The 14,290-nt window shown below is 49.4% G+C and overlaps 1 protein-coding gene across 1 annotated transcript in view; it reads right to left on the bottom strand.

Moving 5' to 3' along the window:
* LOC137353708 (endoplasmic reticulum resident protein 27) overlaps positions 1–14,290 on the bottom strand; it is a 32,045-nt gene that overhangs the window by 17,017 nt on the left and 738 nt on the right. Inside the window, exons 2-5 of the mRNA XM_068020070.1 lie at positions 7,717–7,808; positions 5,983–6,120; positions 5,249–5,368; positions 4,182–4,307 (exon numbers count right to left, since the gene is read on the bottom strand). Of these exons, the coding sequence (XP_067876171.1) occupies positions 4,182–4,307; positions 5,249–5,368; positions 5,983–6,120; positions 7,717–7,808 (476 nt within the window). The remainder of the gene's footprint in view (positions 1–4,181; positions 4,308–5,248; positions 5,369–5,982; positions 6,121–7,716; positions 7,809–14,290) is intronic.

Genomic DNA, 14,290 nt, shown 5'->3' with positions numbered 1-14,290 from the left:
AAAATCTCATCCGAAACTCAGCACCTCCGACAGTGTGGCACTCCCTCAGTACTGACCCTCCGACAGTGCAGCTTTCCCTCAGTACTGACCCTCCGACAGTGCAGCACTCCCTCAGTACTGAACCTCCAACAGTGCAGCTTTCCCTCAGTACTGACCCTCCGACAGTGCAGCACTCCCTCAGTACTGAACCTCCAACAGTGCAGCTTTCCCTCAGTACTGACCCTCCGACAGTGCAGCACTCCCTCAGTACTGTTCCTCTGACAGTGCAGCACTCCCTCAGTACTGACCCTCCGACAGTGCAGTGCTCCCTCAGTACTGACCCTCCGACAGTGCAGCTTTCCCTCAGTACTGACCCTCTGACAGTGCAGAACTCCCTCAGTACTGACCCTCCGACAGTGCAGCCTTCCCTCAGTACTGACCCTCCAACAGTGCAGCACTCCCTCAGTACTGACCCTCCGACAGTGCAGTGCTCCCTCAGTACTGACCCTCCGACAGTGCAGCTTTCCCTCAGTACTGACCCTCTGACAATGCAGCACCCCCTCAGTACTGACCCTCCGACAGTGCAGCGTTCCCTCAGTACTGACCCTCCGACAGTGCAGCACTCCCTCAGTACTGACCCTCCGACAGTGCAGCTTTCCCTCAGTACTGACCCTCCAACAGTGCAGCTTTCCCTCAGTACTGACCCTCCGACAGTGCAGCTTTCCCTCAGTACTGACCCTCCGACAGTGCAGCTTTCCCTCAGTACTGACCCTCTGACAATGCAGCACTCCCTCAGTACTGACCCTCCGACAGGGCAGCGTTCCCTCAGTACTGACCCTCCGACAGTGCAGCTTTCCCTCAGTACTGACCCTCCGACAGTGCAGCGTTCCCTCAGTACTGACCCTCCGACAGTGCAGCGTTCCCTCAGTACTGACCCTCCGACAGTGCAGCACTCCCTCAGTACTGACCCTCCGACAGTGCAGCGTTCCCTCAGTACTGACCCTCCGACAGTGCAGCTTTCCCTCAGTACTGACCCTCCGACAGTGCAGCTTTTCCTCAGTACTGACCCTCCGACAGTGCAGCTTTCCCTCAGTACTGACCCTCTGACAGGGCAGCACTCCCTCAGTACTGACCCTCCGACAGGGCAGCACTCCCTCAGTACTGACCTTCCGACAGGGCAGCACTCCCTCAGTACTGACCCTCTGACAGTGCAGCACTCCCTCAGTACTGACCCTCCGACAGTGCAGTGCTCCCTCAGTACTGACCCTCCGACAGTGCAGCGCTCCCTCAGTACAGACCCTCCGACAGTGCAGAACTCCCTCAGTACTGACCCTCCGACAGTGCAGCCTTCCCTCAGTACTGACCCTCCAACAGTGCAGCGCTCCCTCAGTACTGACCCTCTGAGTGCAGCACTCCCTCAGTACTGACCCTCCGACAGTGCAGTGCTCCCTCAGTACTGACCCTCCGACAGTGCAGCCTTCCCTCAGTACTGACCCTCTGACAATGCAGCACCCCCTCAGTACTGACCCTCCGACAGTGCAGCTTTCCCTCAGTACTGACCCTCCAACAGTGCAGCTTTCCCTCAGTACTGACCCTCCAACAGTGCAGCTTTCCCTCAGTACTGACCCTCCGACAGTGCAGCTTTCCCTCAGTACTGACCCTCCGACAGTGCAGCTTTCCCTCAGTACTGACCGACAGTGCAGCTTTCCCTCAGTACTGACCCTCTGACAATGCAGCACTCCCTCAGTACTGACCCTCCGACAGTGCAGCGTTCCCTCAGTACTGACCCTCCGACAGTGCAGCTTTCCCTCAGTACTGACCCTCCGACAGTGCAGCGTTCCCTCAGTACTGACCCTCCGTCAGTGCAGCTTTCCCTCAGTACTGACCCTCCTACAGTGCAGCTTTCCCTCAGTACTGACCCTCCGACAGTGCAGCTTTCCCTCAGTACTGACCCTCCGACAGGGCAGCACTCCCTCAGTACTGACCCTCCGACAGTGCAGCTTTCCCTCAGTACTGACCCTCTGACAGGGCAGCACTCCCTCAGTACTGACCCTCCGACAGTGCAGCTTTCCCTCAGTACTGACCCTCCGACAGGGCAGCACTCCCTCAGTACAGTCGGCATAAGGAGGGAGGAAGTGTTGGGTATTCTAAAAGGCATTAAGGTGGACAAGTCCCCAGGTCCGGATGGGATCTATCCCAGGTTACTGAGGGAAGCGAGAGAGGTAATAGCTGGGGCCTTAACAGATATCTTTGCAGCATCCTTAAACATGGGTGAGGTCCCGGAGGACTGGAGAATTGCTAATGTTGTCCCCTTGTTTAAGAAGGGTAGCAGGGATAATCCAGGTAATTATAGACCGGTGAGCCTGACGTCAGTGGTAAGGAAGCTGCTGGAGAAGATACTGAGGGATAGGATCTATTCCCATTTGGAAGAAAATGGGCTTATCAGTGATAGGCAACATGGTTTTGTGCAGGGAAGGTCATGTCTTACCAACTTAATAGAATTCTTTGAGGAAGTGACAAAGTTGATTGATGAGGGAAGGGCTGTAGATGTCATATACATGGACTTCAGTAAGGCGTTTGATCAGGTTCCCCATGGTAGGCTGATGGAGAAAGTGAAGTCGCATGGGGTCCAAGGTGTACTAGCTAGATGGATAAAGAACTGGCTGGGCAACAGGAGACAGAGAGTAGCAGTAGAGGGGAGTTTCTCAAAATGGAGACGTGTGACCAGTGGTGTTCCACAGGGATCCGTGCTGGGACCACTGTTGTTTGTGATATACATTAATGATTTGGAGGAAAGTATAGGTGGACTGATTAGCAAGTTTGCAGATGACACTAAGATTGGTGGAGTAGCAGATAGTGAAGGGGACTGTCAGAGAATACAGCAGAATATAAATAGATTGGAGAGTTGGGCAGAGAAATGGCAGATGGAGTTCAATCAGGGAAAATGCGAGGTGATGCATTTTGGAAGATCCAATTCAAGAGTGAATTGTACAGTAAATGGAAAAGTCCTGGGGAAAATTGATGTACAGAGAGATTTGGGTGTTCAGGTCCATTGTTCCCTGAAGGTGGCAACGCAGGTCAATAGAGTGGTCAAGAAGGCATACGGCATGCTTTCCTTCATCGGACGGGGTATTGAGTACAAGGGTTGGCAGGTCATGTTACAGTTGTATAAGACTTTGGTTCGGCCACATTTGGAATACTGCGTGCAGTTCTGGTCGCCACATTACCAAAAGGATGTGGATGCTTTGGAGAGGGTGCATAGGAGGTTCACCAGGATGTTGCCTGGTATGGAGGGCGCTAGCTATGAAGAGAGGTTGAGCAGATCAGGATTATTTTCATTAGAAAGACGGAGGTTGAGGGGGGACCTGATTGAGGTGTACAAAATCATGAGAGGTATAGACAGGGTGGATAGCAAGAAGCTTTTTCCCAGAGTGGGGGATTCAATTACTAGGGATCACGAGTTCAAAGTGAAAGGGGAAATGTTTAGGGGGGATATGCGTGGAAAGTTCTTTACGCAGAGGGTGGTGGGTGCCTGGAACGCGTTGCCAGCGGAGGTGGTAGACGCGGCCACGATAGCGTCTTTTAAGATGTATCTGGACAGATACATGAATGGGCAGGAAGTAAAGAGATACAGACCCTTAGAAAACAGGTGTCATGTTTAGATAGAGGATCTGGATCGGCGCAGGCTTGGAGGGCCGAAGGGCCTGTTCCTGTGCTGTAATTTCCTTTGTTCTTTGTTCTTTGACCCTCCGACAGTGCAGCTTTCCCTCAGTACTGACCCTCCGACAGTGCAGCACTCCCTCAGTACTGACCCTCCGACACTTCTGACCCAGAAGTGAGAGAGCCACACTGACAGCAGAAATAGGATTGTGACTTGCCTTCCTCTAATGGTTTCAATTAGATTTAAACACAGACCCCTCCCTACTCCTCAGTTCCCTCCCCCCTACAGTAACTGGAGATAGAGGTGTCCACATGTATGTGCTTGCTCCAGGTATCCTTGCTCTGCGAGTTACAGATTGTTGCTTCTGGACCACATTTCAGCAGGTGACACAGAGATCGGGTGGAATCCAGCAAACCCTCAGCGTCACTCTTTGAAGAGCATGTTGCTTATAATGTGAATTAAAGATCAAATAAAAGTGAGGATTAAAACATTGAAGTGACAAATCCAATCCTTTACAGATAGCCTGTTCCACGTAACTCACCTTCCCTCGAAACTCAGGGGCAACAGTTTGAAACGGCTCACGTAACAGCTGGTATTTCTTGGATTTCTTGCTGACAAGAAACAAAAGGTGAATGGGAATTCCTGAGCCAAAAATCTGGGTCGCATCCTGGGAGGAGAGGAGAGAAACAAAATAAGTTGCATCTGGGTTTGCTTTCAAAGAGGGCACAGTGCTTGTGGAAGGGAGTTACACCACTGGTTCACTGTGCACATGTTGGAGGCAGTGAGTATTGAACAGCTGGACGGGTTGGATTGGGTTGGATTGGAAGGGACTGAGGCTTCTGCTTGGTGATGCATTGCTATTGGGTGCAGGGTTCTCAACCCTGGTTGGACACTTCTGGGGGGGAGGCAGGGGGGGGTTTCATCACATGACCTCCTGCCTCCAACTGCCCCGCCTCCACGCTCCCACTATTGGTGTCCATCATCATGGAGCCCCGCCTTCCCATGGCCAATTGGAAAGCAAACAGCCTCATCATTACCCAATTGGATGATTCTTGATTGTCCCATTCTCCAATATTCTTACAACTAAAAAAAACAAAAGGGTTCAAAGAAAATGAAGAAAAATACAACTTTTTTTAACTCCCCTTTGATATTTCTCCCCAGTTTGCTCACTTTAATTCCTGGAGACACCAGAGTGATGTAGGAAGGTTGGGACAATTGTCCTTGCATGGCATCAGGATGGCTTTCTATTCACTGATATGGGCGAGGAAGGTCATTGGCCTATCTGAACCCATCAAATCACAGCCTCCAACCCCTTTCTACATAATCCTGAGCTTCCCCATTCTCCTGGGACCCAATCTTTATGTAAAGAACTAGATGACATCAATCCTAAAATCACAATTTACTAGTTTGCCCTCGTACTCGTCGTGTTACAGTTTAATTTGAGTTAGTGTATTGGCTTGAATTAGTTTCACATTGCAGCCCAGAAGCAGAGCATTCGGCTCTTCGAGACCGTCCTGCCGTTTTGTTGTTTGCAGGATTGAACATGACAAGGAGGGTCGTTGATCTCTGACCCTCAGTGCTGAGTTTTTGAGCAGTAGTGAAGATTACCAAGTAATTGTATTCCGTCACCAGGTGCATTTCATTGTGTCGCAGGAACTGAATAATGTTTGTTATGTTTGATTCCAGCTTCCCGTCTTTAACTTCATAGTCAGCACGTCCTTCGTCAAACTGAAAGAAAGAGCAAGTTGTTAATGCACAGTTTTAACTCTTTTACAATCCAAACGACATTCAGATCACCATGTATTTGCCAGTTTTATTTCCTCCTCCTCCGCTGAGGTCCAATTCCGTGGACGCTGGTCACACTCCAGTGACCATCCTTAATCTGTGGTCCAAAGTGACAGTCAGTGGGCTATTTGACAAGGGAGGGCATCACAGCCACAACTGCACTTGTGACCTTCTGATGCCATTCATGTGCATTTTAAACAAAAGTCATTGGCTAGTGACAGGGAGTGGGCAACATTGGATCACCTTTGCCCTCTCCCTAGCCCAGGAGCATGAAACCCCAGTTTATTGTTCAGTTGATTCAGCACAGACCAGAAGAACGTGGTGGCAGTTTACAAGACTTGGTGAAAAGCTGAGGGAGAGCAAGGCAATTGGATCCTTCCATATTTCCCAACGTTTGTCCTGGTGGGACTGTTACCTGATGTAGCACTGGGATCTGAGCCAAGATGTACTTAACGAAGGGTTAGAGTGATGGGGTGAGACGGAGTGTTGTGGACAGAGGTTCATGTGGAGCATGGGCTGTTACTATGTTGTGTGTGTAATCCCAAACTTGCTCTTACCTTCTTGAACAGACTGATGGTGTTCTTCGTGATATTATACTTCTCCCAAACAGCAGCGTTATAAGTGACGGCAAAGGGTAAGTTCCTCACCGTGTAAACCACGTCATTAAAGGCTTCAGCATCCGAGGCTTCCAGATCCTGAGGGAGTGACAGCAAGGAAAAATCAGAACGGAAACAAATCAGAACACTCGGAGATCAGGGGCAGGAACTGGCTGATTCCAGCCCCCTCCTCACTTCCCCCCAGCTAGTGGTACTGAGGCCAATTGTAGAGGCCTGGCCTCTCAGCTCAGACCAGCTGCCACTGCTATTTAATGTAGTGAGGTGGAGGGTGATACAGGAGCTGAGGATGTGCTTTCATAAAACCCCTGTGAAATACAGGGATGTAATAGATACAGTAATGTAAACCACAGACTTCCCCTCCCTAACGAACAAGACAATAGAGTAATGACTGAGAGCTGCAGCAGTCAATAAATAGAAGGAACCCACCTTCAGATAACACTTTTCAATATCTCAGGATGTACCAAGCATCAGCTAATGAAGATCTTTTGAAGTGCAGTCACTGTAGTAAAGTAGGAAATGTGGCAGGCAATCTGTGCACAGCAAGCTCCCACAACAGCAATGACTAATGACCAGAGATTCTGTTCAAATGAAATTGGTTGAGGGATAAATATTGCTGGGGAGAACTTCCCCACTCTTCTTCCAATAGTCGCCCTGGGATGCTTTACACCCACCTTAGCAGACGGGGCTGCGGTTTAACGTTTCATCTGAAAGATAGTGCTTCTGACAGTGCAGCACCCCCTCAGTACTGACCCTCCAACAGTGCAGCTCTCCCTCAGTACTGACCCTCCCACAGTGCAGCACTCCCTCAGCACCGTCCCTCTAACAGTGTAGCACTCCCTCAGTACTGACCAGCGGACAGTGCAGCACTCCCTCAGTACTAACCCTCCGACAGTGCAACACTCCCTCAGTACTGTCCCTCAGACAGTGCAGCACTCCCTCAGTACTGACCATCCGACAGTGCAGCACTCCCTCAGTACTGACCCTCCGACAGTGCAGCACTCCCTCAGTACTGACCCTCCGACAGTGCAGCACTGCCTCAGCACCGTCCCTCTAACAGTGCAGCACTCCCTCAGTACTGACCTTCTCACAGTGCAGCACGACCTCAGTACTGACCTTCCCACAGTGCAGCACTCCCTCAGTATTGACCCTCTGACAGTGCAGCACTCCCTCAGTACTGACCTTCCCACAGTGCAGCACTCCCTCAGTACTGACTCTCTGACAGTGCAGCGCTCCCTCAGTACTGACCTTCCCACAGTGCAGCACTCCCTCAGTACTGACCCTCTGACAGTGCAGCGCTCCCTCAGTACTGACCTTCCCACAGTGCAGCACTCCCTCAGTACTGACCCTCTGACATTGCAGCACTCCCTCAGTACTGACCCTCCGAATGTGCAGCACTCCCTCAGTACTGTCCCTCAGACAGTGCAGCACTCCCTCAGTACTGACCACCTGACAGTGCAGCACTCCCACAGTACTGACCCTCTGACAGTGCAGCATTCCCTCAGTACTGACCCTCTGACAGTGCAGCACTCCCTCAGTACTGACCATCCGACAGTGCAGCACTCCCTCAGTACTGACCCTCTGACAGTGCAGCATTCCCTCAGTACTGCTCCTTCGGTTGGGAGGTGGGGGTTTAGCGGGTATTAACAGTAATGATGAATGAAGTGAACCACCAACCTTGAGAAAACCGATAACAGTGACTGGAGCCCCATCGATGAAAGCTTCAGCACTCGAGACGTTGTTCAGCAGCTGAGCTGTTCTGGATGTATCTGTAAAACACTCACAATAAGACCTCTCTGCCTGAGAAAGATTCTGACAGTGCAGCAGTCCCTCAGTACTGACCTTCCCACAGTGCAGCACTACCTCAGTACTGCCCCTCTGACAGTGCAGCACTGCCTCAGTACTGACCCTCTGACAGTGCAGCACTGCCTCAGTACTGACCCTCTGACAGTGCAGCACTGCCTCAGTACTGCCCCTCTGACAGTGCAGCACTGCCTCAGTACTGACCCTCTGACAGTGCAGCACTGCCTCAGTACTGACCCTCTGACAGTGCAGCATTCCCTCAGTACTGCCCCTCTGAGTGCAGCACTGCCTCAGTACTGACCCTCTGACAGTGCAGCACTCCCGCAGTACTGCCCCTCTGACAGTACAGCACTCCCTCAGTACTGCCCCTCTGACAGTGCAGCACTCCCTCAGTACTGCCCCTCTGACAGTGCAGCACTCCCTCAGTACTGACCCTCTGACAGTGCAGCACTCCCTCAGTACTGCCCCTCTGACAGTGCAGCACTCCCTCAGTACTGACCCTCTGACAGTGCAGCACTCCCTCAGTACTGACCCTCTGACAGTGCAGCACTCCCTCAGTACTGCCCCTCCAACAGTGCAGCACTCCCTCAGTACTGACCCTCAGACAGTGTAGAGCTCCCTCAGTACTGACCTTCCCACAGTGCAGCACACCCTCAGTACTGACCCTCCAACAGTGCAGCACTCCCTCAGTACTGACCCTCAGACAGTGTAGAGCTCCCTCAGTACTGACCTTCCCACAGTGCAGCACTCCCTCAGTACTGACCCTCCAACAGTGCGGCACTCCCTCAGTACTGACCCTCCAACAGTGCAGCACTCCCTCAGTACTGACCCTCCGACAGTGCAGCGTTCCCTCAGTACTGACCCTCCGACAGTGCAGCACTCCCTCAGTACTGACCCTCCAACAGTGCAGCACTCCCTCAGTACTGACCCGACGACAGTGTAGAGCTCCCTCAGTACTGACCTTCCCACAGTGCAGCACTCCCTCAGTACTGACCCTCCAACAGTGCAGCACTCCCTCAGTACTGACCCTCAGACAGTGTAGAGCTCCCTCAGTACTGACCTTCCCACAGTGCAGCACTCCCTCAGTACTGACCCTCCGACAGTGCAGCACTCCCTCAGTACTGACCCTCTGACAGTGCAGCACTCTCTCAGTACTGACCCTCCGACAGTGCAGCACTCCCTCAGTACTGACCCTCCGACAGTGCAGCACTCCCTCAGTACTGACCCTCCGACAGTGCAGCACTCCCTCAGTACTGACCCTCCGACTGTGCAGCACTCCCTCAGTACTGACCCTCCGACAGTGCAGCACTCCCTCAGTACTGACCCTCCGACAGTGCAGCACTCCCTCAGTACTGACCCTCCGACAGTGCAGCACTCCCTCAGTACTGACCCTCCGACAGTGCAGCACTCCCTCAGTACTGACCCTCTGACAGTGCAGCACTCCCTCAGTACTGACCTTCCCACAATGCAGCACTGGGAGTCTCAGTCTGGATTATCTGCTCAAGTTTCAAGGATGGGCCTCAAACCCACAAACCTCTGGGTCAGGTGTGAGAATGCTAACCACTGAGCTAGTTAATAGATTGAATTAGTAATCTATTATAAATGATAACAAGTGGTGTATTTGATGTTATAAGCTGTGTGAGTTTGATGATTTTATTTTGCTGTTCCTGGCAGGTATAGTTAGTCTGCAGACTTGTCTCTCTCTCTCTCTCTCTCTCTCTCTCCCCCCCTCTCCCTCTCTCTCTCTCATCCCTCTCCCTTTCTGTCTCTCTCTACCCCACCCCCACCCCCCCACCCCAGCTATTCGATCTTTCCCTGCGTTTTGTGTGTTGCCAAAGTGAGTTCAATCATTTGCTTTGAGATCAATAACTCATGAGGTTCTTGAAATGTTCTCACAAGTCATTACTGGCATGGTTACAGAGTATAGATTGAGTGTTAGATTGTTCTAGAAGGTTGCACACAGTATAAAATGTTTGGCTCCTGAATTGTCATGCCATAAACATTTTTAAAGCAATCATTGTGTACAAACATAAGAAACAGGAGTTGAGTAGGCCATTCAGCCCCTCAAGCCTGCTCCACCATTCAACACGGTCATGGCTGATCTTCTGTGTCAACTCCACTTTCCCGCCTGCTCCCATATCCATTGATTCCCTGAGAGACCAAAAATTCTATCCCAGCCTTAAATATACTCAACAATGGGTCATACACAATGCTCTGGGGTAGAGAATTCCAAAGGATCACAACTCTGAGTTACTCAGCATTCATTCAATGGGCCAAATGGCCTTCTTTTATGCCATAAATGACTCTATGACATTATGAAGAAGTTTCTCCTCATCTCAGCTCTAAGTGGTCGACCCCTTATCCTGAGACTCTGCCTCATGTCCTAGGTTCCCCAGTCAGGGGAATCAACCTCTCAGTGTCTACGCTATCCAGCCCCTTGAGAATCTTGTATGTTTTAATGGGATCACCTCTCATTCATTCTAAACTCCAGACAGTATAGGCCCAATTTACTCAGCATTTCATCATCAGACAACCCTCTCATCCCAGGGACCAATCTAGTGATGCTTCACTGTACCACCTCCAAGGCAAATATATCCCTCCTTAAATATGGAGACTAAAACTGTTCACAGTATTCCAGGTGTGGTCTCAGCAAAGCCCTGTATAATTGTAGCAAGACTTCTTTATTATTGCTGAAAACAGAGACATTTTGACGAAGCTTTTCATCTTGAACTCATCAGGACACTTCGCAAGAATACTAATACCACGAGAAATTTGCTAAAGGGTTCTCTACCATGGTCTACCGCAAGCCTGCCTTCACTGGTCAATACACACATTGGGATTTTTATGGTTCCATGTGCTATAAAATTGGCCTTATCGGCAACCTCGTAGATAGGGCCCGCGCCATTTGCTCACCATGCAAACATGATGCTGAAATAGGGCAAATCAAAGGCATCCTGCGTGACAATGGCGACCCTAATCAGATCATTTCACGCTGTATATCATGCAAACATGAATGGGCCTAAGGCCCATTTGTGGCCCTGAAAAGTGCCCAGTCTACCTCAGATTACCCTGGAAGGGTGACATATCCCAAACATTTGAGCAACAGGTGAATCTAACTGTGCAGTGGCAACATGTGTGGTGTTCACCACTAACAGGATCCTGCAGTCAAGCCAAAAAAACGTCCTGCCTATCTCACAAATGAGTAATGTGATGTATGAATTTCAATGCCAGTGTGATGCTAGGTATAAAGGTTGTACATTCCAAAGACTGGCGGATCGTATCAAACAACATGTCCCTTCTGCTGTTCGCAATTGGCAGGGTACAGGCCTACCCAACCAGCCCGTGCTTGCAAAACTCAAAACACAGTGTCCAAATATTAGATGTGATTCCGCGATTGGACAACATTTGCGAAATAATCCTCAGTGTGTTAAGAATTATGCTAACAACCAATTTAAGATTGTCAGTAGGGCTCACAGTGCGTTTGTACCTACTGGAAGCTACATATATTAATACACAGGGCCCTGTTCTTTGCAGACAGAAAGAACATGTACAAACATTGCGCCTGTTTCAGCTAAACAAAATAAGTGACAGCCATTCGCTGGTTCATTCCTCGGGGCAATGACTTGACGAATCAGAGTCAAGCTGCCTGGTTTAAATTTCAAACAAAGCTTGGCAGTTAACTGTCAGTCACTGTAAACTGGTGCATTCTCCATGGCAACGCCTCTACCACTTAGAGTCCACTTGCCAACCAATCAGCACTCTCTTCTCGTATAGTATAAATTTGTTGCTTTCCCCTACATTGGTATTCTTACGAAATATCCTGATGAGTGCAAGACGAAAAGCTTCGACATAATGTCTCTGTTTTCAGCAATACTCTAGTTCTGTACGACCAAATGACAACATCTTTATTCTTGTACTCCAATCCTCTGTAATGAAGGCCAACTTGCTATTTGCCTTCCGAATTGCTTGCTGTAACTGCATGCTAACATTCGGTGTTGCTTGCACAAGCAAACCCAAGTCTCTTGGAGCATCAACATTTACAAGTTTCACGCCTTTTAAAAATACTCTGCTTTTCTATTCTTATTACCAAAGTGAATAACCTCATATTTCTCCACATTACACTCCATCAGGAGTATATATTCCAATGCCCATTACTTAACCTGGTATATCTCACAGCTCACATTCTCACCTAGCTTTGTATTGTCAGCAAATTTGGATAAATTACTCTTGATCTCTTCATCTAAGTCATTAATATAGATTGTAAATAGCTGAGGCCCCAGCACTGATCCTTGCAGCACTCCACTAGTTGCAGCCTGCCAACTTGAAAATGCCCCATTTCTCCCGACTCTCTGCTTCCTGTATCTTATGACTCACTGTGGAACTGCCCAGACCCTGTGTAATGACATATCTGCAGCAGACCCTATTCAATGCAGTATCTGCCCTGGACCTAGGTTTGAAAGCTCCTCTCTGCTCTGTCATCCAATATCAGATACTATCATTGGCCTCAGCACTACCGAGTTCAGAAAGAAGGAAAGTCCGGCAGAGTGCTCATTCCCTGGTTAAGTAGCTTGTTACACGTCAAAGAGTGAAACATAAGTTTAATTTTGGGGTGAGAGGCAATTTGTTATTTTTGTCCCCTTCTGAGTACCAATCCCTGGTGAGTATAACCAATGGTGTGTCTAGTCCATGATGAGACTTTTTAATTCTTTCATGGGATGTGGGCGTCGCTGGCCAGGCCAACATTTATTGCCCGTCCCTAATTGTCCTTGAGAAGGTGGTGGTGAGCTGCCTTCTTAAACCGCTGCAGTCCATGAGGTGTAGGTACACCCACAGTGCTGTTAGGAAGGGAGTTCCAGGATTTTGACCCAGCGACAGTGAAGGAACGGCGATATAGTTCCAAGTCAGGATGATGTGTAACTTGGAGGAGGACTTGGATGGAGTGTAATGTGGAGAATATATACTCATGATGGAGTGTAATGTGGTGGTGTTCCCATGTGCTTGCTGCCCTTGTCTTTCTAGGTGGTAGAGCTCACGGGTTTGGAAGGTGCTGTCGAAGGAGCCTTGGTGAGTTGCTGCAGTGAATTTGTAGATGGTACACACTGCTGCCACTGTGCATTGGTGGTGAAAGGAGTGAATGTTTGTAGATGGGGTGCCAATCAAGTGAGCTGCTTTGTCCTGGGTGGTGTTGAGCCTCTTGAGTGTTGTTGGAGCTGCACCCATCCAGGCAAGTGGAGAGTATTCCATCACACTCCTGACTTGTGCCTCGTAGATGGTGGACAGGCTTTGGGGAGTCAGGAGGTGAATTACTCACCGCAGAATTCCCAGCCTCTGACCTGCTCTTGTAGCCACAGTATTTATGTGGCTGGTCCAGTTCAGTTTCTGGTCAATGGTAACCCCCAGGATGTTGATAGTGGGGGATTCAGCGATGATATTGCCATTGAACGTTAAAGAGTAAAGCCTGTGTTTTGTACATCTCATGGTGAGTACCAGCCACTGCCTCCCAGGCTGCAGGTTGCACATGTTGGCCCTGTTATCTCCTCCTCCCTCGCTCCCTGTGCTGAATTGTCCAACTGTCCCTCCAGGCTTCTCTGTGCTAACGCAGTGAGATGTGTAAGTTATTCACTGGGTGGCTGCAGAGATGCCCACACCTACTGCCCAGTCTGTGTCCCAGTGCACCACACAGCAAGCCTGGAGACAGAGCTGGCGTGCAGGTTGATTCTGGAGACACATTCCCCACTGAATAAGAGTGTTCACTTATAATGGAAATAGTCTTCAGTATTAAAAGCTTTTAAAACTTTTTTTTAAGTTTTAAAATGTAATCAGTTGGAGAGTGCGTCAGCAGGTGTTTAACGAACAGGTTAACTAATCGTTTAACAGGTTAACTAACAGGTTATCTAACTGTTACAGTTGTTCCTAGGAAAGCTAATAGAATGTTATCGTTTATTGCGAGGGGAATTAAATACAAAAGTAGGAAGATTATGCTCCACTATACAGGGCATTGGTGAGACCACATCTGGAGTACTGTGTACAGTACTGGTCTCCTCATTTAAGGAAGGATGTAAATGCATTGGAGGCAGTACAGAGAAAGTTTACTAGACTAATACTTGGAATGGGTGGGTTGTCTTACGAGGAAAGATTGGACAGACTAGGCTTATATCCACTGGAGTTTAGAAGAGTAAGAGGCGACTTGATTGAAACATATAAGATCCTGAGAGGTCTTGACAGGGTGGATGTGGAAAGGATGTTTCCCCTTGTGGGAGAATCTAGGGGTCCGTTTAAAAATAAGGGGTCACCCATTTAAGGCAGATGAGGAGAATTTTTTTCTCTCTGAGGGTCGTGAGTCTTTAGAACTCTCTTCCTCAAAAGGCAGTGGAAGCAGTCTTTAAATATTTTTAAGGCAGAGGTAGATAGATTCTTGATAAGCAAGGGGGTGAAAGGTTATCGGGGT

Source organism: Heterodontus francisci, chromosome 41, assembly GCF_036365525.1.
Source record: "Heterodontus francisci isolate sHetFra1 chromosome 41, sHetFra1.hap1, whole genome shotgun sequence".
NCBI classification, from domain to species: Eukaryota; Metazoa; Chordata; class Chondrichthyes; order Heterodontiformes; family Heterodontidae; genus Heterodontus; species Heterodontus francisci.
This window is presented reverse-complemented; position numbering and strand designations above follow the sequence as displayed.